Here is a 27135-nt window from a genome sequence, read left to right on the forward strand (position 1 = left end):
ATCATATGCTTTTGTGTTTGGGAATCAAAGACCGCTTTTATATTTTGTGCAAGGCTACGTTCCGTTAAACCCAAACCCATAGTATTAGATCTGATGTACTGATGATTTTTTTTATTATTTATTTATAAATTTAAATTTACTTACGGTATCAGTTAATGACTTATCTCAAACGTTGGCTTTTATAGTGGTGCAGTAAACTATTCTATTTTGTTTTTTGTGAATATGCCTGATTTTTCTCATTGGTGCTGTTAATTTTGCGCATCCCTTTTCTGTTCTTTCTACACTACTGTCATAGTCTGTAATTTTCTTTCTTGTATATCGCAGGACCTAGTATTTGGTTATTTTTTAGACCAATGGGGGCTTATGCTCCACCTCCGGGTTATTGGATGCTTGCAAAAAGCAAAGCTGAAACTTAGCTGTGCATAACCCCTCCACTCCCAGCATGCCTTCAGATTTTTGCTAGTGTCCTTAGATGATTGACATGCCTTTCTCTACTCTGGTACCTGTTCTGATCTTCTAGCAAGTTTTTCTGGTGTCCAGTTATGTATTTAGAGGCTTAATTCAGCAGCTTTTATCCAGATTTGTTGCTTCTCCACCTGACTGTACGACCCTACAGGACAAGAACAGCAGGATGGCCTGTTGGATTGCTACCTGACAGTTTCTTGTATTGCATTGATGAGGTTATTTTGATGCCAAGGGTCTCCTTTTTGCCCAAGGTGACTTCTTCCTTTAACTTTAACCAGGACATTGTCCCATTGTCTGTCCTCTTCTTAACCATCCTTAGGAGATTGCTATCCATTGCTTAGATGTGGTTCAGTCCTTGTGAGTTTGCCTCTCTACTATGGATCCCATTTTGTGGCCTGTTTTGAGGGGACTTGTAAAGGGCAGGCTGCTTCTCATTCCATTATTGCTTGGTGGATTCAGAAACTTGTTTTACTGGGATATCTGACTTTCTGGAAATGGTTCCAGTGAAGTCCCATTCTACCAAAAGTGTTAGTGTTTCTTGGACTTTCTGCATCAGTGTTCAATTTTGCAGGTCTCTTAGGCAGTCCTTCTGGTCTTCTGATTGCCAAATTCTACTGGGTCCCAGCGAATGCAAGCTTTTGCCAAAAAGTCCTTTAGGTGGCCTGAGATTAGGCACTCTCCGGTTCTCGTTTGCATTTTCTAATTGGGGGGCTGGTAACTGTTGGCATTTTTGTGATGTACAATCAGGTAAAGGATTTTACAGGTACATAACAGAACAGCGATCAGGGTGGGAGGGTTTTTTGCAGGGCTGGGCTTTCCTTTTTGCTTTTTGCCAGTGTCCAATAATGTGTAGTTTGAGCATAACCCCAGTTGGTCTAAGAATTAAGCAATCTTGAGTCCTGTGCAAATATATCCTTTGCTAAAACTGATTTGAATTTTTAGTGCTTCGGAGGAGGTTGAAGATAATGCTCAGACAGTTGGTATGGATCCAGAATCAGTTTCTTCCACCCAGGACTCTGCTTGTAAGTATTCAGTGTTATGTTCAGTTGTAATTTATTTTATACTGTTACCAATTTGAGCTGGAATTCTACAGTGAACAGTTTAGGTGAACTATGTAGGTAATGCAATTGGTTTGTTTCATTATTTCTCATATTCTCCAGCTACCTATACAAGGCTTTCCATACTCCTGCTTTGTTCAATCGAACAAGCCAGTAGATAAAACCCTTTTGTTAGCTCCCAGGTTTCTGTGGTTAGAGGTTTGTATTCACCTAGAGGGTAAAGCCCCCCCCCCCCCCCAGTGATACAAAGAAAGTGGTTAGTATACGACAAGTTACGCTCCATGTACACGGGACGTTGTTAAAAGTCCCTTTGAATGCTGGAATTTTTAGGACGTTTGAAACGTCCGTTCAGTCGCGTTTGTACCCGCGTTTAGTGGGCGTTTAGCAGCGTTTGCGGGCGTTTGCGTTTAGAAGCGTTCCTAGAGGTCATAAAAATTATTCCCCTTTAAAATGGAAAAACGCAAACGCTAAACGCGGGTCATCGCGTTCAGACGCGTTCGGAGGCGTTCGGACGCGTTCAGACGCGTTTGTGCGTTTGAAACGCCGGGAAACACACGTTCGAACGCAAATAATGGCGTTCTAAAAACAGTCCCTGAACGCAACTGCCTGAAAATGACTGTAAACGACCTGGTGTACATGGACAGATAAGATAAAATGTAGATGGGTTCAGGGGCTTCTGAAAAAAACGTCCAACTGCTCCTAAACGGCCATTTCCAGCGTCCCGTGTACATGGAGCCTTAGACAGGTAGTGATGGCTGAATGCATGAATTCTTTGAAATGTAATAGTTAAAAATGAGCCAATAAAAATCTAGCTCTAGTGAAAACCACAGTATATCAAAAATAGTGTCCCAAGTCAAATGCCATGTGAAACGCACAAAACAGACAACGAAAAACCTAAAACAAAAAGTCACTATGTAGCGTCCGGATGCAGTGAGGTATGTGGAATATGTAAGTCGGCACAGCCGCATATGTGTTGCAATAGCATCGCTATTCTATGCTGACTACATATTGCACTTAGCCCTTGAATGGCCCATTATTGATTGCAGTGGGGAAATACCATTTCCATTACATAATGAGACCGCTCAGTGTGTATTGCATACAAGTTCATCTAAGTCAGTTTCTTATGGTCTGTAGTATGTAGATTTAATGAGTGAAGTCTCACTCCGATAAATAAAAATAAGTGCACCACAGGTATGAGATGTACACCAAGTATGAAGAGCGAGGGGAGAGTAAGATAAAGCACTAGAAAGGCGGCATCTGATAGACCTATCTTAAGGTGTAACCAATGGGGGATAATGCTAGTACAGCCTTTTTCAATCAGGGTGCCCAGGCACCCTGAGCTGCCTTGAGGTTTCTTCAGGGGTGCCTTGGCAAAATGCCTAAAAATTGCCCTAAAATTGTATACAAGCCAGCAGATGAATGAAGCCTGCATTTTAGTTGCACAAAGCCACAGGTTTTCATTGTGCACCGTTACAACCTTCCAGCCGTTGGCATCCTAACAACCAATGACCCACCCTTGCCCCTCTGTCAGGACTAGGGTCACTTTAGCTGAGTGATGGAGAAAAACTGAGGGAGAAGAGAAACCTTGAAATACTAGTCAGCACCAATGTGCAAAAGTGAATTGGATTTGGAAGAATAAATCGCCTCTACTGTTGTGTCCTACATGTGTGGATGTTGATGTATTATGTAAAACAATAAGAATAGGTTTTTACATTTTGGAATGGGATGCCTCGAAACTGTTCATAATTTTGGTGGGTGTCTTGAGATTGTCCATAATTTTAAAAGGTGCCTTGACTGAAAAAAGTTTGAGAAACATTGTGCTAGTAGATAGTGGAGGCTATCTTAGTGGAGAGCGAGCTGTTCTTACCACACCCAACCCAATGTTGGGATAGATCCAGTTGGAGTGTAATAACGTGGGGTGTCACTGGCAGTCCAACTCCAGCTCATCCAGTGTATATGTTCAGCCTGTGCTCCGTAATGCCACCATGTAATCATGGGGTGTTAGATGAGCGTAGACGTGTATCTCGGACAAAGTCCACTGCCCTCAACCGGTCTGCCAGGCTTGCTTCCATTAGTTCCATGTAGAGATAATTATGTATCTTGTATGTATCCCTTCGCTTGTTGCAAAGTGTCAACTCGGGCTTCAACTGCCAGTGTCCTTGACGCGTGAGTGACGTCAACGTGTTTCGCTACGTGCTTGCGCAGCCGCTTTAGGATAGCGTATCCTCCTCCTCGCTTGCCTAATATACGGGAGACTTTACCCTCTAGGTGATTACGAACCACCTTTTTGTATGCATTTTATGGGTTAATAGACAAGCACCCTACAGGAACACATGGTGCATTTATGATGATTTATTACTATTCCCCCCATCTTTGTGGTTTTGTTTTTTTGTAGTTTAGAGCTTATACAGAGCTAAACTCTCTCTTGGCAGCTATGGTACCAGGCATTTGGTCCTTAGAACCAGCATGGCATCCTTCAAGGAATGGGCATGTCATATTCTCCCAATACCTGGAAATACAGTGTATTTCTTTCCTGCAGAAAGCAGAGACGATGACTAGATTTCCCTGTATGAGTAAAGCACATGTTTACTTTTGGGGGCACATTTCTCTGCAAGGACAGAAAATCTTATCCGGTAGAGCAGTGGGCATATAACTTTATATCAGTACAGCCTTCACACATGCATTGTGCTTTAGTGGTATTGGCTTGGTTCATTCACCCTGCTGTGCACAGAAGGTGACATGTTGGCTTGTTTCATCATCATTCTATGTCTTAGTATTTTTTGTTTTAGTAGCTAGGATTCTCTTTAAAGTAGCTACTTATAATTTTGCTAATTTTCCTTCAAATAGCTAAGCCATGCTACTTTTTCATTTCCCCAGGCATCTCAACTGTTTCCATATGTTCTATTTGGGAATTAATTACTTTGTATATAGTGCGTAATTGTCCCCACAGCATTTGTCCTTTAGATTAAGGTCATTCTTTTTGAATTGACAAAGCTTTCTGTGAATTTTAGCCTGATTTTCATTCCAGTTTTTATAATATGGATATATTCCTTTTTGTAGCAGTAATTAGTATTCATGACAGTGAAGACATTGCAAGTGCACATTCAGAACATCTGAATGAAGAAAATGAGGTGGTGGAGCTCAATGGAGAAGTTGAATTACAAGTCTTAGAAAGCAAAAGTCTGGTGATTGAAGACTACCCTGTGGCTAGAGCTCCACTTTCTCGCTGCTTGGAAGAGGTATGTTCTAAAGTAAATGTTTACATTCCACATTCAAAATTGTGTTTTTATAATTTTATGTAAATCTGGACTTTGCTGTCAACATTTTTTGCTAATAAACATGGTAGCAATAAAATAGACCAGTGTTCCTTTGCTTGTGATCCTGCTACCTAACGCTCTTTAGCACACTACAACACAATTCGCCCCCTGACATCAGTATATTCGATCTGCATACCCTGAACATCATGCCCTTATTAAAGTTTTTTTACTAGCAGTTCTGCCATAATAAATTACTACAGCTGGGTTTCGGTTTTCCCAGGGTCCAGAATGTTTGTATTGTAATATAAACATAAGAGGGGTGCTCAACCTTTTGAGCACTTAAGTGGTTTAGTAACCAGTCACGGGGCCACAGTGAATTATGGGGTACTACTGTCCCCCAAACCACAAATGTAAACAAGCCCCTACTCTCCCGAACCCCCTATAAGGCTGCTTTCACACTGATGCACTGTGGTTTACCCGCACCACTGGGGAAGTCAAGTGCGCCTGCTGCTTTTTTGCACATTAGCTGAGCCATAGACTTCTATTACATCTTGCTGGTGTGGTGCACTTTCTTGAAGCGCAGCAAAACTCTCCCCCATTTAGGAGCTTTGATGTGCATCCAGAAAGCACATAAAACCCACAGGATATGAAAGAAATCAATGGCTCACTGCAGATAAAGCCACAGCTGCAGTGTGTGAAAGCCGCCTAATAACCCTTTTTTATAAATGCTAATATGCCATTCCAAAAGTAAAGTGTATGTAATGTTTAACACACAGACCTATTCCTTTTCTAGATTCTGCTCCCATCGCTCTCCAGGCTGCTTGAAAGCTCCCAGGTGAGGTGCACTTGGTATCACTCTGCATAGGACAGGAGTTGGCGCTACAGAGGAAGCATTGGTTTATGCAATGCCTGCTCCCTCTGAAGCAGCCCACCCTTCTTCAATGCCTGCGCTGGCTCTATGCACTCTGATGCTCTAGGATGGCAGGTCGGCAACCAGTTGATCACAATCTGGGCTTGCTAACCCGCCATCCCAGAGCATGGGCATGCGCTTCCCTACTTTGAGGTCACAGGACACGGGTTGAGCACCCCTGCCTAGAGAACATTGAAAAGAAAGTTATCTTTTCTTTCTTGTCTACTGAGGTGCATGAAGTCTTCAACCTCCGAGTTATACGGCTTATTTTCTTTTCTGCAAGCAAGACACTTTGCTACATTTGCTGCTAGAGCTTGTCTCTATTCTTTGCAGCTATCCAGCAAGGTCATCCTCTGAATTGCTGAACACCTTCAGATTTTCTGCTTTCTGTTGGATTCAACACAGAAAAGGTTAATGAGGGGCTCTGCATTGTCGTCCCTCCTCACTCTTTCCCCTGATCTAGCACCTTACAACTGCTGTCCCTAGTCCAGGATCCATCAGAGCTTACAAGATATCAAAGATCGGTCCAGTGCAGTTTAAAAATAAATAAAAACTGCCTTCCTGTGGATCCAGTGGGATTCCATCCTAACAAAGCATTTACCATCTCTTTGGAACATGCACCTTTCTATAAGGGCCCTACTGACAAGCAGCTGGAGACCCTTGTTCTCTCTAGTAGGTCCTACTCTGCAAACCTGTTCGGGTTTTGTAAATTGGGGTTACAGCATGAACAGATTGGTCTGAAGCTTTTAGAAGAGATCTTACCACTACAGCAGGTGATCTTTTTTTTGTTGTATATGTAAAGATAATATCCACAGGGATAGTGAGGTTTTGGAGAAAATTCCACAGGAAGAGGTGGCAGCTGTGGAGGATCTTGACTCCTCTGTGGACTATTTCTTCACCTTGTAGTCTGTTTTGGACCTTGGTTGGCTTGCTGGCCAATGTGGTGAAAACTTACCTTAAAGTGATACTAAAGTCTCATGGTTTTTCTTTTTTTGCTTAAAAACAACAAACTTGTTATGTGTACATTCAGACCCGGAGCCCGACAAGCGCGCCCCCCCCCCCTCTCATTGGCTCATTGAGTAGAGTCCCGGGCAGCTCTCTCTCCTGCACCATCGCTGGATAGAGATGGGCTCAGGTAAGGGAGGGGCTGAGGGGGGCTTCTGCACACAGAAGGTTTTTTTCTCAATGCATTAAGATAAAAAAAACTTCTGCCTTTACAATCACTTTAAGTTACTGCTGCTACAACCCTCTTCCCCGAAGGTCACTGATTTTGGGTCTTGAAGGCTACAAAAAGAGATGATATACCCATATTAGGCTCGGCTCAATAAGCCACCAAAGCTTTTGCTTACGAGTTCATCGTGTGGGAAGAATTCTACACAAAATGTTGTTCTCTGGCTGTTGACCCAGCTATTTCCCACTTAAATCCCAGTGGATGAGGTTGCAGTCTTAAGATGCCACAGATAAGAAGTTGGAGGCCCTCTGGTAGGAGTGGCTCTGCAGCCTGGGATGAGGATTAGCCAGGCCCTTAAAGTTTAGGAGGGGTTTATGCACTATTTTAGAGACTCACCCAGAAGATCTTTCTAGTTTGACACTGGAAGACTTTCCAAGAGCCTTGGGTCGATGCCTTGGAAACTCTAAGGGAGCTTTCAGGAGTGGACACGGTCCAAACGAGAAGGATTCTATGTCTTAAAGCGGAGTTCCGGGCACAGAAGTCATTTTTTAACAAACATACCCCTGGTACAGTCAGGGCTAGCACATTCCACAATAGCTAGCCTCTGATCTGTCCCGGTTCGCACTTCCCTTTTAGAAGAAATACTTATAAAATTTCTTCCACAGCGTTTCCATCTCTCTTGTGGGGAGCTGAAGCCGGCGCGGTCCTCTTCTGTGTCTTCTTCCGTGTCTTCTTGTCCCAGAATGCGCCTGCACCGGCCCCTCTCGTCCCTTCTGGTGCGGTCATGCCCAGAAGCTGTTTAGCAGGGGAATGCGGCGTCGCCCGGAAGTGACGAGCGGGGCCGGTGCCGTCGCATTGATTCCTGGGAGCGATGACGTTCAGCTCCCAGGAATCATCGCAGCACAGGAAGTGACAGCGTAGCCGCGGCGCTGAGGGAGAAAGTACCCTGAGGTGAGTATTTACGATCGTCAATTACAAGGGGAGTTTTTTTTTAAAAAAAAAAAAACCTAACTATCCAATTCCTTTTCAGGCTATGCTGAACTAGCGGACGGGCACACAAAAAAAAAATCGATTTTTGTGCCCGGAACTCCACTTTAAGTGATTGTCAGCAGAACTTCTCTTTAAAAAGTAAATTGAGAAGCTGTCCTTTGAGGGCAAACGCTTGTATGGACCTGTAAGAATATTTAATAATAATATTCGCGCTCGTACTTCATTATGTCAGAATATTTATACTGCTCTGAAAATAGCAGTGTATTTATTTATGGTTAATAAGCAACGATCTGTGTGAAAGGAGAATCTCCACTTATGCCATAAATCAATTTGTCGTGAATTCTTTTTAATTGATTAATTTCTTTTTAAAAGCATATACCAATCTTAGTGAGTACAGTCTACAGTATGGAATATATATATAAAAATATTTATTCTCCAGACATGTAAACGCAATATATGATCAAACAAGAAGTGACACAAAGAAACAACTCTACATAAAATACTAACTTCAAATAATCAATGCAATGTGATGTTTAGCTCAATAATGAAAGTGAAACTGAAACAAAGTGAAAGCAAAACGAAAGCAAGATTACCATTTCTCCAGGTAAGTCCCGGTTCACACTGAGGCGACCTGGTCGCCTCACAGGTCGCCTCCCATAGGGAAGCTGCGGACCCGTTCTAATAGGAGCGACACAAGTCACTCCGACTTAGAAAAAGGGCCCGGAGCTTCTTTGGGGCGACCAGGAGGCGACCGCCATAGACTTCAATGTTATGAAGTCAGTGGCGGCCGCTCCGAGGTCGCGGCGCGCTGCTCGCACCGCGACCTTGGAGGTCGCGGTGCAAAGTAGCGTCGCCCCGATGTGAACGGGGCCTAAAGCACAAACCATAAATAAAGGTTCTATATAAACAGACTACAATGGTCTGCGCAATGCATAGCCGAAAGTCACTTCACTGCAGATGAGTGAGAATAAGCCATGCAAAACGGAAGACTTAAAATTGCAAATAATGCACTAAATCTGATATTAATAAAAATGTATAAAAACAAAAATCAGCTTTTTAGAGAAAAATCTACTATGGTTTATACGGCTGGGATTGTAATCATATTACCCTTAAATATGCAATATAAAACCTATAAGGAAGGAATAAACAATTGTTAAATAAAATAAAATTCAGCAAGTTATAATTACCACACTTAAGATGGCCGCTAGCTTCAAATGGTCGTTACCAGAGTTTTAAGATGGATGCCTTTCTTAAGATGGTGGCTTCCCTTCAAGTTTCAGATGAATGATGGACAAGATGGAGTATGTCTGGATGAGTCTATAGATTGACGTAGTAGCATGTGTGATGTAAGTGTAAGGTGTGTTGTCAGTAGTGTAATGTAATGATGTGTCATCTCTCATCTGGGTTGGTCTTTTATATGGTAAGAAGAACAAAGAGCTATTAAAATTACCATAAGTTAAACCCAGAGGGATGAAACATTATCTCCATTGGTCAGGATATTCTATACCTAAACTGGTGAGGTCAGAGACACACCTCTTTTGATAATTAACCCAATACTTGGTATAATAAAATTGAAGGATGATTCCTCTATGTTCAATATTAACTATAAAAGCACAACGTAAAACTTTGTCCATACTCCCAGTACATACATAAATATCCATCTGTATCTCCATCATTCACCTTGGCAAGTAATGCCATTTCAATAATTTTTTTAATACAATATAATATTTCTATCTGGGAATATCTGAAATATCCCAAAACTGCATTTGGTATTTTGGCTATAGAGGGCAGTATCGTACCGTTCATTAGATTTTGTATTCAACATAATTACCACTATGTCCTTATCTGATGACCTTTCTGACCTCTGGCTAGTGAATAGCCATTACTTATTTGACCATGCCAAAGGCTGTCAGACATAGCGTCTAGTTTGTAATATTTACGACACCTTGAACACTTAGACTAGTCCAAAGCAATTCTTATATAAACACTCCTACCACATACCTTAAAATGAAGTAATTAGTATTCACTCTAGTCTTAAGTCTAAGTAAGATTACTACTGTAAGAATAGAAACCCAAAATGTGATATAACATTCCTAAATATATATGTATATGCCTTACATAATATAATGACATAATTATGGCTAATATCTTCACATATAATAATGTATCTATAAAAATTTATATGGTTCATCTTTAAATGTCTGATGAAGAACACTGAGCCATTGTCCATTGTTAAATACTTATAGACAGACTGGCACTACCATCCCCTTAACATCTGGTATAGCGTCAGGCTAACTGAGTCTTATCTGATAGAGATGTCAATGTATCACCTTATTTATGCCCAAAAGAAAACAGACGTCTGCTGAAAGTATAAGATCCTATTGTAAGCCTGTGAGAGACATTTTGTTTAACAAGTACATATATGAACCTTCTTTGACCTTAAAAACAAGATGGAAGCCATACCATTCAGAATCTTATATGCATAATATGAAATATACATGGCTTTTAAAATCATTTTTATTCTATTAGTTAATTACCTATTATTTAATCCCCAATAATCCCGACAGACCATCCTTGAATGCCTACATCCAGTAGGTGACTAAAGAAGGCAACGGTGACTAGTCAGAAACCAGTGATGTCTTTGGAATCTAAGAGTTCCTTTCTTAGGCATTCAGCCTCTAACTCTAAAGAAAAGCCTACATCTCAGTTCTGCAGGAAGAGCTAGACCCTACATCCCAGTTCTGCAGGAAGAGCTAGACCCTACATCCCAGTTCTGCAGGAAGAGCTAGACCCTACATCCCAGTTCTGCAGGAAGAGCTAGACCCTACATCCCAGTTCTGCAGGAAGAGCTAGACCATACATCCCAGTTCTGCAGGAAGAGCTAGACCATACATCCCAGTTCTGCAGGAAGAGCTAGACCCTACATCCCAGTTCTGCAGGAAGAGCTAGACCCTACATCCCAGTTCTGCAGGAAGAGCTAGACCCTACATCCCAGTTCTGCAGGAAGAGCTAGACCCTACATCCCAGTTCTGCAGGAAGAGCTAGACCCTACATCCCAGTTCTGCAGGAAGAGCTAGACCCTACATCCCAGTTCTGCAGGAAGAGCTAGACCCTACATCCCAGTTCTGCAGGAAGAGCTAGACCCTACATCCCAGTTCTGCAGGAAGAGCTAGACCCTACATCCCAGTTCTGCAGGAAGAGCTAGACCCTACATCCCAGTTCTGCAGGAAGAGCTAGACCCTACATCCCAGTTCTGCAGGAAGAGCTAGACCCTACATCCCAGTTCTGCAGGAAGAGCTAGACCCTACATCCCAGTTCTGCAGGAAGAACTAGACCCTACATCCCAGTTCTGCAGGAAGAGCTAGACCCTACATCCCAGTTCTGCAGGAAGAGCTAGACCCTACATCCCAGTTCTGCAGGAAGAGCTAGACCCTACATCCCAGTTCTGCAGGAAGAGCTAGACCCTACATCCCAGTTCTGCAGGAAGAGCTAGACCCTACATCCCAGTTCTGCAGGAAGAGCTAGACCCTACATCCCAGTTCTGCAGGAAGAGCTAGACCCTACATCCCAGTTCTGCAGGAAGAGCTAGACCCTACATCCCAGTTCTGCAGGAAGAGCTAGACCCTACATCCCAGTTCTGCAGGAAGAGCTAGACCCTACATCCCAGTTCTGCAGGAAGAGCTAGACCCTACATCCCAGTTCTGCAGGAAGAGCTAGACCCTACATCCCAGTTCTGCAGGAAGAGCTAGACCCTACATCCCAGTTTGGCAGGAAGAGCTAGACCCTAAGTCCTCCAGTACCAAATGCAAAACCACCTCTTTGTAAAAGGGTGCCCCCACTCTCGCAGCGTGGGGGGGGCGTTTATTTGTCTTTGCAGATGCCTGAACTCAGGAAATCTGATGATTGGGTCTGGAGCATGGTATCCAGAGGCTATAAGCTAGAGTTCCACTGCTTTCTCCCTCCACGCTTTATGCACTCAGGGTATCTTTTTAATCTGCAAAAAAGAGCAGTTTTCTTTGCAACCCTGGAAACATGTCTGCCCCAAGGGGGCATCACCCCTGGTGAGGAGAGAGGTCTCCGCTTGTATTCCATTCCTATTCTGGAGTCCACCTGGTTAGTGATTGCCTTGCATTATCAATTTTCCCTGATCTATACCTTCTCTTGCCTTCATTTTCTACTTTTTCCGATGCACAAGATGAAGGTGGGAGGACATTACAATGATTCTGATGGTACCAGCTTGGCCATTAATAATGTGGTATGTCAAGATTATAGATCTCTTGGCAGGTGAGCTGTGGGCTTTTCAATTATTCTGTTGCAGGGTCCAATCCTCCATCCTGCTTGACTTAAATTGATGAAGAAATTTGATTTTCTCTGTCGCTCATTGACAGACGTAGTCCTCGTTGATTAATAACAACTCGGGTTGGAAGGTGTGGCCTGGCGCAGCATGTGAGAGGACGTGTGTGAGAGGAGCTCCGCCGGACCGATATCCTTTACCGCTAATCCTGCAGCCCTCCGGGCACGATAATCCTTCCTTCACCTCCCGCACACCCGCGGCACTGACCTCCGCATGTCTCCGCCGAAGAAAGGCTCTGAAGCTGCGGCAAAACTGGCTGCATTCCGGAGGCTGGAGAAGGAGGCCCCGATCCAAGATGGCGCCGGCCCGTCGCATGTGGTGGAGGAGCCTGAGAGCCCTGCTACATCCAAGGTTTTGGAAGCGATTGCCACTTGCCAGACCATGCTGACAACTAAAATCGAGGAGGTGAAGGTAGATATATCTTTGATGCGTCAGGATATGCAGAAGCTAAGGGACAGAGTTGGTGAGGCTGAACACAGAATTAGTGAGGTGGAAGACTCCCTCCCCCCATTGCAAAGCTCCTCAGACAGGCTGCAGCAACAAGTACACCTTATCCTCCAAAAACAAGATGACATGGAGAATAGGCTGCGCCGCTGTAACCTGCGGTTCATTGGCCTCCCGGAGGGCTCTGAAGGTGCAGACCCCTCATCCTATTTGGAACAATTGCTCACTCAGACATATGGCAGAGAATCCTTTTCACCCACTTTTGTTGTGGAACGTGCACATCGCCTCTCAGGGCGTCCCCCCCCCCCCCCCCTCAGGGTGCACCCCCCCGCACGTTCATCGCTAAATTCCTGAACTATCGGGACAGAGATGCCATATTACGCCTGGCCAGAGTTAAGGGGAACATTCCATTTGGAAATCACAAAATAGCGATTTTCCCCGACTTCTCTGCTGAGGTCCAGAGGCGCCGCAAGAGCTTTTTGGAGGTCAAACGCAGGCTGCGTATCAAGAATATCAAATACTCTATGTTGTATCCGGCCCGTCTTAGAGTGGAGGGTGAGGACCGAGCCCACTTCTTTGAGGATCCGGAAGCCGCCATCTCCTGGTTAGGACTGGAAGCTAGAGCCTGACCACCTTGCCCTGGCGACTTCATGATACTTTCTCCCTAATTGCCTATACCTTAAGCTGCTGTAGGGGGGTTTTGTAGATCCTGCGGAACTCAAGACTTTACATCCCCCTCCCCCCCCCCCCTCCCCCCTCATCTCCCTGCACTACTGCTCCTGTGTTTGACCGGCGGAGTGCCCTAGCTCCACAGATGGAACTGATTCTTCTGTTCTCTTCCTATGGATTTCCACCTGCCCATAGGCTTTGCTACCCAGCGATACACCTGTTGGTTTTCGCCCCCTACACCCGCTAAGGCGTGTGTTTGTGCCCAACTCCCCTGTTGCCCCCTGCGACTTCTGCTGGACCTGGGCCCCCGGGCCCCCTTGCTTGTCCTAATTGTATTTTGCTGTATTTTTGCTGACTACCCTGGGGGTCCCTGGCCTCCTGATCTTGCTCTTTACCAGTCGCATGTGGGCCTGTTCTGGTTGAGGCACTTGTTTGGGAACATGCCCGCACAAGTTGGGGTTGGTGCAGGGCAGGGAGGGGGGATTGGGGTATTACCATTGTTTACGGTTTATATTTGGTATAATCTCTATACTGTTTCTGTTCTATGCACATTGACCTCAAGTAATAACTATCTGCTCTTTTGCTGCCGTTTATTACTGCTAGTGTATGACCGTGGACTTGTTAGTTCTGTGGCCTTATTGCCTGAGATCCTGGGAGCCTCCGCTCCACGCTCCGTATTACCCCTGCCATGGCCGCATTGAAATTGTTGACGTGGAATGTCAGGGGTATGCGCGATAAGATTAAACGGACGGCTGTCTTTAATGTTTTACGCCGTGTACGGGCTGATATTATAGTTCTGGTGGAGACACATTTGGAGGGCCGTGTACAACAGTCTCTCAAACGGCCCTGGGTTGGCTGGGTGCAGCACTCTGCTTATAGCTCGCACTCCAGCGGTGTGGCGCTTCTGGTGGCCAAATCGGTACATTTCCAGCTCCTAGGATCTCAGGTCGACCCAATGGGTAGATATGTCTTTCTCAAAACGTCAGTCTATGGGGAATTGATGCTGCTGATGGCTTTCTATGTGCCCCCCCCCCTTACTCTGCTGTGATTATTATGGAGGGACTGGCGTTTATGGCACAGTGCCCGGGGGCCCCGGTGATCTGGCTGGGTGACTTTAACAATGTGATGGACTCGGGTCTGGATAGATCCGGTGGCACCTCCCAGGCGCCGCCGGGGTCGTCCCCGACCAGGTTCTCCCGATTGTTGGAGAGCTTTGGTTTGGCCGACTCTTGGCGCAGCAAATACCCCGCTCAGCGCGCGTACTCCTGTTTTTCGGCTGCACACCATTCTATGTCACGCATTGATCTGATATTGCTGTCTCGAACCCTGCTCCCCAGGTTACTGGCGGCGGGCTTCGCCCCACGGACTCTGTCTGATCACTGCCCTTATTGGATACTGTTGTCCTTGCCCTGCAATAGACCTCCCCCGGCCTGGCGCCTGAATCCCGCCTGGCTCCCCTTGGTGTCTGATGGGAACGACATTGAGGGGACCTGGACACAATTCTTCTCTGATAATGAGGGCACTGCCTCCCCGGCTGCAGTGTGGGAGGCATTTAAACTGTTCGCCAGATCCACTATGATTTCCAAAATCAAAGCTGTTAGAGCGCGGGCTGCTGAGGAGATCTCCAGGGCAACGACAAATCTACTTGAAGCTGAACAGGCCTTTATGGCGGACCCGACTCCGACACATGAATCCCAGTATAAATTGACCTCTAAAGTCCTTTCCCAACTTGAATATGAGAAGGCGAAATCTAAGATGTTTTTTCAGAAGCAGAATCTGTTTGCACATGGAGAGCGGGCGGGGAAACTCCTCGCGTATTTAGTCCATTGTGAGGATAGGCCCCCGGTAGTTATTACTTTAAAGGATGACCTGGGTAATGAGATCACTGATCCTGCTGCGGTGACACAGTGTTTCCGATCATTTTTTAGTACACTTTACACCTCTAGGGCCCCCGCTGACTGCACTGACATGCATGACTTTCTGGACTCTATTGACTTTCCCACTTTGACACCCGACCAGTTGGCGACCCTCGAGGCACCCATCTCTGTGGAGGAGATTGCAGCAGCCGTGTCCAAGTTCCCTAGATCTAAGGCCCCCGGCCTAGACGGCCTCCCGATTGAATTCTTCTCCCAATATTCGGAACTCCTTTCTCCTAACTTATTGGCTTTGTTTCAATCTCTATTCAAAGATGCAACCCTACCCCCTTCTATGCGGGAGGCGCTAATTGTGCTCATCCCCAAGCCGGGCAAGGACGTACACGCCCCAGAGTCTTACCGTCCCATCTCTTTGCTCCCAGTAGACACTAAAATCCTTGCGAAAATTTTATCCCTCCGTCTTAACAAGGTGATCCTTTCACTCATACACTCGGACCAGGCCGGGTTCATGCCTGGGAGGAACACCTCATTTAACCTTCGCCGGTTATTTATGAATCTCCAGGCACAACACGACGGAATGGGTGGCAGGGTGGTGGTCTCATTGGACACGGCTAAAGCATTTGACTCGGTAGAGTGGCCATTTCTATGGACCTGTCTGGACCGATACGGCTTTGGACCTAATTTTATTAAGTGGGTCAAACTTCTATATAGCGCCCCGGTAGCTAGGGTCCTGGCAAATGGCTGGCAGTCGACCGCCTTCCCTTTATCCCGTGGCACTCGACAGGGGTGCCCCCTCTCCCCCCTGCTGTATGCCCTGGCCGCGGAACCCCTGGCGATGGCCATTAGAGCACATCCCGGGATTCGTGGCCTACGTAAGGAGAGGAGAAGATCAGCATGTATACGGATGACACTTTGTTATATTTGGAAGACTCTCGAGAATCCCTACTCACGGCCCTTTCTTTAATTGAACGGTACGGACGATTCTCCGGTTTTCAGATAAACTGGGATAAGTCACAAATTCTCCCGCTTGACGAGAGCCCGCAGGCGATCGCCCCCGCAAATCCGGCCTTACAATGTGTATCCCGCATTAAATACTTAGGGATTCAAGTGACAGCTAACTCAGCAGATTATGTCCCGGATAACGTTCAACCCTTGTTCCCTCTGCTTAAGGCTAAAATTCAAGTATGGTCCAAATTACCTCTGGGAGTCATGGGTAGAGTCAATTTAATTAAAATGATTCTTCTTCCCAAAATACTCTATGTTGTATGGCACTCTCCTACTTACCTGCCACTCAAGCTGTTTAAGCAGATGGAATCACTCCTCAAGACCTTTGTTTGGGGTGCTAACCGGCACAAGATCTCCTGGCGCAAACTCAAGAATCCTACAAATCTAGGGGGATTGGCCCTGCCGGATTTTAATCTGTACTATCTGGCAGCTCAGTTGTCCCAGTTCTTTCACATAGATAAAACGGATAGAGAACGCTTCTTGACCCTGCTCTGCCCTGGGTGGGCTCATCCCCTCGGGGACCCCCTCCTAGTTATCCTTAGGGGCGTCAGGGGCTCGCCGGAGCCCCTGTGCCCCAGATCTCTTCTATACCACTATTGTCGGATCTGGGAGGTGGTAGCGTCCAGGCTTCGGTGCCCTCCATTCCACACCTTCACCCCTCTGTGGCATAATAGTACATTGCGTGAGTTCCTCTCCATCCCTGACCTGTCGGTATGGAGCGGGAGGGGTATTCTCCTCCTTAGCCATATCTCCACGACCACTGGTCTACGGTCTTATGAGACCTTGCAAGACCAGTTTGCGCTCCAGGGCCCCATGCACTACAGATACTTACAGCTCTCCCATGCCTATAGATCTCAATTCCCTGACGGCCCTCCTGAGATAGAATCGGTTACCACCCTTGAGATTGTTAAAAGTACAGAACCCAGTCACCTAATTTCCATGTTCTACTCTGAGCTTCACACACCTTCCTCGACCACTTTGGCTTTTGCACTTAAGACCCGCTGGGAGCGCAGTGTGGGGGCCATGGAGGATGAGGAATGGGAGGATGCCCTGGAGACGTGCCGCAGAGTGTCGCCAAAACTGTCGGATCGCCTAACCCAGACCTTTATAATACACCAGGCTTATCTCACCCCACTTAGACTGTCCAAATATCACCCTGACTTGGTCCCTTCTTGTCCTATGTGCGGAGACCCTGATGCTTCCTTCTTTCATCTATTGTGGAGTTGTCCCCAATTACAGACTCTATGGCAACAAGTAGTCACATTTCTGCATGACAAGATGGGGTCTCCTCTGCAGCTCTCCCCTAGGGAGTGTCTCCTGGGGGTCTATCCGGATGGAGAGATGCCCAAATCCACTGTCATATTTCTTCAGGAAACTTTGTTTATAGCACGTAAATTGATAGCCAGGAGGTGGATGAGACCTACTCCTCCTACTCTAGGATTGTGGATTAAGGAAATTAATAGTGTCATCCCATTTCATAAACTTTTATATAAACATAGGGGGTGCCCTCAGAAGTTCAACAAGATTTGGGACAAATGGGTGCAGTGCCCTGATATGGCTCAGTAGTGCAGTGGGTAACTACTTTATGCTGACCGCCCCTGTTAAACCAATATTTTCTGTTTGAGTGTCGGGCCGACGGAGAGTCACTGACTACTGCCTTATTTTTACTATGTCTGTTCTGTTTCTAAGTGTTAATCGCTTTGTATATTTGTATTTTTGTACCCCAATGTGTTATGAATCTGATCGCAGTTTCAATGCACGGTTTATTTTTGTATTGTACCAAAAAGTTTCAATAAACCTCACTGTTTTAAAAAAAAAAAATAACAACTCGGGTTATACTGCCCTCTACAGGAGTAGGACTAGACAGGAAAGAAAACATTCTGGCCACACCTTAGGGGCAGTCCCAGAGGGTATATCCTCTCTCTCTGCTACAGAAAATCAGTTTTTTTCTGTCTAGTTAGGAGTAAGGACCTAGATGCCTTGCTAGGATCTTCGGTCCTGGCAGGAATTTTTCTTAGATTTTTTTAGACAGCTTTTTTCTCCAGTGTTCCTGTGAGATCTTCAAGCAAGCAAGCTGTAACTGGGCGACGGGCTGGATGTTGAGATCCAGTGGTCACCCCAGTTCAGCCTACGAGCGCGTGCAGGCCATAGCTCCGCGCTGGGTCGGCCGCGACATAGTCCCACTGGACGGGGACTGACCCTGCGAGTTAAACGTCTCGCCTGAACGCCAATGACCAACAGAGTCACGGCGTCCGTATTGGTCGACAGCCCCCCCACCCCGGTGGAGAGGGGTTCTGTCAGGAGTGGGCGCCCGCCTGGTTCCGGTATGGTGAGTAGTATGTTCCCCCTCCCCCCCCCTGTCGGGTTTGTGGTGGACGCGGGCCCCTCTCTGGAATGGTAGGATGGGTCTCCCCTCTATCCTATAACAGGTCACAGATCCCCCAATTTGAGTGTGATTTTTTTGTGAACAAAAACCAGGAGGCTTGGTTTGGGAGCTGACTATCTAGGTCATTGCAAAACTGTAAGGGTGACTGAAGTCAGTGGCAGTACTATAAGGGGCATTACTATTGAAGTAAAAGGTATCCTACCTGTCAGAGGTGTACACAGGCCGATGCCTAATGGGGAGGTGCCTGAGTCACTGCAGTCCAGATCGCCATTCCTCCAGCAAAGGGTCACTTCGGAAGGACAGAGGGCTGCCTCCCGACGGCCCACGGACCGCATGCGGCCCGCCAGGGTCCTGTACCGCCGGCCAGGCTTATCACCATTCAGGGTGAAGGTTGTGGGGCCGAGATACTCCCGCAGGCAGCCAGGCCGAACATAGACATCCCGCAGGCCGCTGCTAGCGCCGCTATCCGATACAGGCCGCCGCCATTGTCTTACAGATCGCACGAGGCCGCCATATTGGCGTAGCCTCGTGTCTCCAGCATGGGGGCGGCCATGTTTGAGGTGACCAAACACCTCAAGGAGCTATGGGGAGGCGCCGGAAGACGTGTAAAGGGGCGGAGCCGCCTCCTTTTTACCCGGCGTAGCCTCGCGTCTCCAGCATGGGGGTGGCCATGTTTGAGGTGACCAAACACCTCGAGGAGCTAAGGGGAGGCGCCGGAAGGCGTGCAAAGGGGCGGAGCTGCCTCCTTTTACCCAGGAAAGCCATCCAAAGACTTCCTGTCTGTAATAGACAGTGCTGGAACAGGTTGTATTGAAACTTCTGAGCATCAAGTGGTGAGCCTTGGGGTCTCTCTCTCTCTCTCGCTCTGTAGGGGTCCCTAAGCAGGTAACACTGAGGGGCGCTGTGGCGCTTTTGGCAAATTAATTGTTTCCGGCAAGTGTCTGGAATAATCATGGACCCTGCCACACAGGTGCCCCCACCTGTTTCCCTCGAGGTGGCCGCAGGACCCTCCAGTTCAGAGTATGGATGCATTCACAGCAGTTTTGGAGTCTTTGGTGTCTCGGGTGGAGACGGCCTGTCAGGGACGGGGGTCAAGAAACCGACCCCGCCTACCCCTATGTCATCTGATACTTCAGATTCTGAGATGGTCATTGCAGCTGCAGGTCCCTCTGCAGGGGCTGTTGTCTCAGGTAAAGTTCCCTCAGACAGTGAGGAGGACGTTCCTGCCTCCGCCATAGCACAAGAAGAAGCCTTGGTGGACGCACTAGTTGTGGCGGTCCGGGAAACCTTAAGACTTGAGGTTTTACCGGCAGAGGCAACTGAGATGGAAATTCCCTTTGGTACTAGTAAACCTACCAAGACGTCGAAGGTTTTTCCCTTACCCAAATGTTTTGGTAATAAAATTAAAGAGGAATGGGATCATTCAAAACGTACCTTTGCTGTTTCCAAGCGCATTGCTAGACACTATCCGTTTGAGGAATCCCTCATTAAGAAATGGACTGTACCACCAGTGGTGGATCCACCTATTTCCAGACTGAATAAAGCCACTGTTATCCCATTGGAGGACGCTCCGTCCTTTAAGGATCCGGTGGATCGGAAGATGGAAGCGGAGTCCCGCACTATTTTTTCCCTGATAGGGTCAGCCTTTAGACCAGTGATTGTCATTGGTTTAGTTTCACAGACATTAACGGAATGGGCAAGATTGGTACGCCATGACCTAAAGGGGAAAGGTATCCCCCAGGCAGCATCTGATTTGATGGAACAAATTATACAAGGACTGCAGTTCGTCTGTGACGCAGCCCTGGATGCCACCCCCTTGTTAGGGCATGCATCTATGTCAGCGGTAATCCTCAGACGTGTGCTGTCGTTAAAATGCTGGTCAGCGGATCTAGGTTCCAAAAAAGCCTTGGCGATTCTCCCCTTTCAGGGGAATCGCCTATTTGGGGCCACCCTAGATGAGATCATTAAGGATGTCACTGGGGGCAAGAGCACTTTTTTTGCCGCAGGCGGCTAAAGCTAAAGGACCTCGTAACAAGCGTGGACCTTTCTTTGCCGCTCATAAAGGGTTCGTTCGCTCCGCTGGGGCGAGCGGGAAAGGCAAAGCCCTTCTAGGAGGGTTCAAGAGGCGCTGGTCGGGCAAACAAAAGGCCGACTCAGCCAAACCTGAAGTTAAGGCTAATACAGCCTGAAGGTGCGCCCCCACCCGGCTTGAGGGTGGGGGGACGTCTTCACCGGCATTCAGAGCTAGAGCCTTCCTGAATCTCGGACTAAGGGGTTCAGGAGATCATACGATCAGGACACAAGATCGAGTATCGATCACTGCTACCGGTGTGATTCTTCCCTTCCAACATTTAGGTGCTACAGGGAGCGGTAGTTACCGTTCCCTGAACAGATCATTTTCTTTACCTTTTCCAAAGATTAGTCTCAGTTCCCTACAGGAATCGGATCCGGTTGAGCAAACAGACCAAGGAGCCTCTAGTCTGGTGACTTCGGTCTCTAATGCTCAACCAGGAGAAATTATCACTCCTGATAAGAATCAAGTTTCTGATAAATGTGTGGGAACAGAGAGCGATCAGACTTTGTCGGATTGCCTGGACCAAGCAGCTCTAGGGCAGCCTGGTTCGGATCCAGTCAGACAATATCAGGGTGATGACTTAGGTCGATCACCAAGGATTTCACCATCTGTGTCTTGATCAGAGCATCCCGGGGGTGGATCTGTTGGCATATCGGCTCAACAGGAAGGCGCGGAGGTTGGTAACGCGCGGCCGCGTTCCTCTAGCGGACGCAGCAGACGCGCTGAACGGCCTACAAAGGCAGTATCAGCTACTATTCGTCTTCCCCCCTCTCAAGTTGCTGCTGAGATTTCTCCGCAGGATAGAGATGGAGGAAACTCCAGTTATCCTGGAAATTCGAGGCTAGCCTCGTCAAGCCGGTCAGGCCGACTTGGACATGCTAGTCGCGAACGCTCCTTGGAGACCTCCTCTCAGGGAGGATCTGCGGTCTCAAGGACCGATCTTCCATCGTGCTTTACAGTCGCTGGTATTAATGGCCTGGCCATTGAGACCCAGGTACTGAAGGGCAGAGGGTTGTCAGCTTCAGTTATTCCTACTCTAATTAAAGCAAGGAAAGCGACTTCCAGCAAAGTCTATCGCACATGGAAGACTTATATTGCGTGGTGTGAATTTTTGGGATTTCCCCCACGTACCTATTCGGTGACCCGAATCTTGGCTTTTCTGCAAAAGGGGGTTGAGCAGAAACTGTCCTTGAGCACCATCAAAGGTCAGGTTTCAGCATTAGCAATCTTCTTTCAGAAGCCTTTGGCTACTCATTCCCTGGTGCGGAATTTCATCCAGGGGGTGCGGCACTTGGCTCCGCCAGTCCGCGCGCCCTTACCACCTTGGGATCTTAATTTGGTGTTGTTGGTTCTGCAGAAACTCCCTTTGAAAAGATCAGGGAGATTCCCTTGCTTACATTATCTCAGAAAGTGGCCTTCTTGGTGGCTATCACTTCTGCACGCAGGGTGTCAGAACTGGCTGCATTATCATGCCATTCCCCATATCTAGTGGTTCATAGGGATAAGGTAGTTCTTCATCCGAAGCCATCCTTTCTTCCTAAGGTGGTTTCAGACTTTCATCTGAATGAAGATATTGTGCTACCTTCCTTGTGTCCTCAGCCCAATCATCCTCGGGAATATGCGTTGCATTCCTTGGATGTGGTTCGGGCAATCAGGGTATACCTGAAGGCTACGGAATCGTTCCGTAAGACGGATTCACTTTTTGTGATCACGGATGGCCCCAGAAAGGGGTTGCCTGCATCTGCTGCGACTATCTCCAAATGGATTAGACAGACGGTGGTACAGGCTTATTCTATTAAGGGTCGGATTCCTCCGTTCCCTGTTAAGGCGCACTCCACTCGAGCGCTCAGTACTTCCTAGGCCTACCGCCATCAGGCGTCAGTGGTCCAGGTGTGCAAGGCGGCCACCTGGTCGTCGGTACATACTTTTACGAAATTTTATAAAGTTGATGTGATGGCATCGGCAGATGCCTCATTTGGCCGCAAGGTTTTGCAGGCCGCAATTTGAGGAGACCAGTGGTCCTTATTTGAGTCTCATTCTTTGTTTATAATGAGCCTTTAAAACTTCTAGTTTGGCACCGGTTGGGCCTTCTAGATTGGATTTTGATTTCTGTCAATCCCACCCCTCATTTGTGGCACTGCTTCTGGATGTCCCAGTTCTTGTGAATCAAGAAGACTACGTCTGTCAATGAGCGACAGAGAAAATCGGATTTTTGTAAGATCTTACCGTAAAATCCTTTTCTCTTAGCTCATTGACAGACGTAGTACCCGCCCCTCTATCGAGTTGGGTTGGGTTAAATTCTCTGTTGCTGCTTTGTGACCGAACTGATGCCTTGTAGCAGAGAGAGGGAGGATATACCCTCTGGGACTGCCCCTAGGGTGGAGCCAGAACTTTTTTTCTTTTCTGCCTAGTCCTACTCCTGCGGAGACAACATAACCCAGTTCTTGTGAATCAAGAAGACTAAGTCTGTCAATGAGCTAAGAGAAAAGGATTTTACGGTAAGATCTTACAAAAATCCGATTTCAGTTGACTCTCATCGTGTGATTGATGAGCCTTTAAAACTTCTAGTTGGCACCGGTTGGGCCTTCTAGATTGGATTTTGATTTCCATTTTCCCACCCCTCATTTGTGGTACTGCTTTGGGACGTCCCGAGTTATTAATCAACGAGGACTACGTCTGTCAATGAGCGACAGAGAAAAATGGATTTTTGTAAAATCTTACCGTAAAATCCTTTTCTCTTAAGCTCATTGACAGACTTAGTACCCGCCCCTCTGTTTTTGAGTTGGGTTGGGTTAAATTCTCTAAACACTGCTTTGTGACATAACTGATTTGCTGTAGCAGAGAGAGAGGATATACCCTCTGGGACTGCCCCTAAGGTGTGGCCAGAATGTTTTCTTTCCTGTCTAGTCCTACTCCTGTAGAGGGCAGTATAACCCGAGTTGTTGTTAATCAACGAGGACTACGTCTGTCAATGAGCTTAAGAGAAAAGGATTTTACGGTAAGATTTTACAAAAATCCATTTTTTTTTTTTTTGATGTTTTATACTGGAAAGCAAACTTTTTTTTTTTTTTTTTGTCCAGGTTTTTTTTTTTTTTTGTTGTTTATAGCGCAAAAAATAAACGCAGAGGTGATCATATACCACCAGAAGAATGCTCTATTAGTGGCCGCTCAATCGTCAAAGTAAGGCAGTGCCGTATCGCAAAAAATGGCCTTGTCAGGAAGGTGGGGGAAGGGGGTAAATCTTCCGGAGGTCAAGTGGTAAAGTGAAATATGTTAGCATTCCTTTTTATACTTTCTGAATGACAATATTGCAACAATTATAAATACAATTTTGTATGTTGGGTTAAAAAAAGCTTTACTTAAAGAAAATAAAATCTTTAATTTTCTTTTGTAGGGTAAGGATTTAAAGGAAAAACAGGCATCTGAACTCATGACCAGCTGCCATGAGTTGCTTCCAGCTGTTGAACTTCATGTGGATTCAAACGCTGAACTCCTTGAAGATCACTACAAATGTGAACATTCTGATGATAGAAATTCCATGGAAACTGATGATGCTGAAGTAGAGAATGCTGTAGCTGCTGGTAATTTTACATTAATCCTTGAGGAAGAAGGTGAAGGAGAAGAGGAAGAAGGTGGAGGAGGTGAAGCTGAGGAAGTGGGCGAAACTGAAGCTTCTGAGACTGAAGCACTTGAATCTAATCATCCTTCAGACAAAGAACTGAAAATTTCAAAGACTGAGGAATATGCTAGCCAAGAGATTAAAATTACTGACACATGCCCTGCAAATGCATTCACCCTTGTAGATGGTGAACATAAGACGAAGATCATGAAGACCTTACCTTACGTACCAGAGCCAATTAAGGTAGCTGTAGAAGAAAACTTGCTTGATGTATTCAAAGGTACAAGCGGCAAGGATTTTACTTCTGAAGGGGATAACGAACCAGCCCACGGAAAGGAGTCTGTAAAGAAGCGCAGAAGTGTCCGCACTTCTAGGACGCCTGCAAAAAAAAGGGAAACCAAATCAGATGATGTGGGAGCTGAGAGCGTTATCCAGGCGGTAACACCACAAAGATCGGATGTTGCAAGGCTCGGAGAAGCTCTAGAAACCTCACCAATGGAAGACTTGCCTGCGGTTGCTAACCCGCAAACCCCGCGGAGAACTGGAAGAAAATCAACAAGATCTGAAAGTAACAGTGCAGATCTTGAGGTTCAGCATCCAGTAACTCCAAGAAGAGGTAGAAAACCTAAAGTAGTAGAAGAAACGCTGACACTTTCCACTTCACAAGACGAACAACCATCTTCACAAATTTTCAGAAGGAAAATAAACCAAGTACCTGAAAAAACTCAAAATACTGAAGTGCAATTAACAAGTGTAGAGGAGGTCACAGCACAGCTGCCACTTTCTCCAGCGAGAACTCGTAGAGGTAAAGCTCCAGTTTTAGATCAAGTGAACAAAGGAACTAAAGACTTGCCAGACCCAAAGGTTGGTGTTCTAACACCTCCAAGGATTACAAGATCATCTAAAATTATACAGGAAGCTGAAACGGAAGCAATAACTAAGATTTCTGAAACGGAAAACGAACAAGTTACTACACCTACGAGAGGCCGTAGGAGTGCTGTAAATGAGTTGGTCAAGCATTTTGAGCTTAATGTCGTTCAAACAAATCCCAGTCCATCGGTTTCTCCAAAAAGGGTCTCCTTACGATGGTCAAGGATAAAATCTGAAAATCAGATAGATCTTTCAGCATCTGAGCAGGAAAATGCAAAGTCACAAGCTCAAATTGTAGACACACCTAGGAAAAGACTAAGAAGCTCCAGTGTTGGCAAACTTGCAGAGGAATCCACAGAACTTTCTAAAAAACCCCTTTTGTTAGATCAAGCTGAAGAACCTGCATTGACCAAAGTAACAAAGCAAGGTAACTTGTCTGTCAGACAGACTAGAAAACGTACTCTTCCTTCAGTGTCAGAGGAGAGTGTGGAGGAAAAACTGAATGCTTTGCATCCAGTAGACCATCAACTCATGGAACCTAATGCTGATCAAGATGACCAGACTAAAAGCATCCGTTTAACAAGGACTCGCTTGAGTAATGCATCCACATTTCCAGATCCCTCCACAGTTACCTTTGCTTTTACCACTCCTACTCCAAGACGTAGAAAGTATACAAAAGGTATTTTTGCTTTATGCTCCTATATAGTCATTGTTATGCTTTCTGATAAAATCTTAAAGCTTTCATATCTTCCCTGTTAAGTGGTTTCCATTGTAAAGACTAAGGTGTTCACTGGGCCTTTTTTGTTGAATGCTACATATAGAATTGGTAGTGCGATTCAGATTAGGGGCATATTTTTCAAAAATTCACTTTAAAACTTTAAATCATAAACATGTCATACTTAACTGCTCTGTGCAGTGGTTTTGCACAGAGCAGCCCTGATCCTCCTCCTTTCGGATCCCCTGCTGGCGTTCCTAGCCCCTCCCACAAAGTGCCCCACAGCAAGCAGCTTGCGGTCGGGGAACCGGAGCAAGCTCGCTCCCAAGCCGATGCTCTGTGTCTATTTACACACAGCTGCGGCTTGACGCAGCTCCCTACTCTCTCCTCAATGTCTCAATGGCTGCTGTCTCAGCCAATGAGGAGGGCGAGACCCCAGACAGACAAGGCTCCTGTGCACATTGCGAGATCGAGATGGGGCTCAAGTAGGTATTTGCTTATAATGCAAGAACATAAAAACTTTGAGCCTTTACAACCACTTTAACTGTATCTAGAAGTCCTTTTACCAATTCAGCTGGTGTGCCAGGGGTTCGGGCATATGTTATCACCATGGAAGGGGGACTCTAATAATATGTAGGTGTTAAACTATACACACAGGTTAAAAATGTAGGTTTAATGCAGGTTTTTTCTCTCTGCATGCCTCTTGTGATCCTGCAAGCCCAAAGCATAAACTCCAGGAAGTGGACTCTCCAGGGTCCCTGTAACCTTGCATTGAGGATACAACTCCAACAATATTTTGTGAAGTAAAAATGCTAATTAACCTTGTCTTAAACTCTGGGGAGGTATATGACCTTTGAGAACTCTACTAACCAGCAATACCGTAGCTGAGCAGGTTAGAACCAGAACAAAGCTGCTTCTTTTACGTGTTTTGTGAACTTTACTGAGATTAACATACAGTAGCACAAAATTCTTTAGGAAGCCGGACACTAAACTTCTTGTTCTGTTCTCCCTTTTACAGGAAATAATTCACAAATGCTAACTTGTGACATTAACTGTTTTTTTTTTTTTTTTTTTTTTTTTGGTAAATGGTTAAAAAGTATTTATTGTAATGTTAAAAATAATCATACCATAGTTGTGCATATAATATGAGCTTTGGTCACAAATAATCCATCAAAGGTAATGACATAACTCGTGGAATCAAGACAAAAATCGATGAACGATCACAACCAACAAGATGGTACCCCGACGTGTTTCGACCTATGGAGTGAGGTCTT

General features: G+C 46.0%; 1 protein-coding gene across 1 annotated transcript in view; it reads left to right on the forward strand.

Annotated features, from left to right (window-relative positions):
- AHCTF1 (AT-hook containing transcription factor 1) overlaps positions 1 to 27135 on the forward strand; it is a 310501-nt gene that overhangs the window by 247921 nt on the left and 35445 nt on the right. Inside the window, exons 31-33 of the mRNA XM_082252084.1 lie at positions 1408 to 1487; positions 4584 to 4774; positions 24052 to 25825. Of these exons, the coding sequence (XP_082108210.1) occupies positions 1408 to 1487; positions 4584 to 4774; positions 24052 to 25825 (2045 nt within the window). The remainder of the gene's footprint in view (positions 1 to 1407; positions 1488 to 4583; positions 4775 to 24051; positions 25826 to 27135) is intronic.

Source organism: Pelophylax lessonae, assembly GCF_965119305.1.
Source record: "Pelophylax lessonae genome assembly, chromosome: 3".
In the NCBI taxonomy this organism is placed as follows: Eukaryota; Metazoa; Chordata; class Amphibia; order Anura; family Ranidae; genus Pelophylax; species Pelophylax lessonae.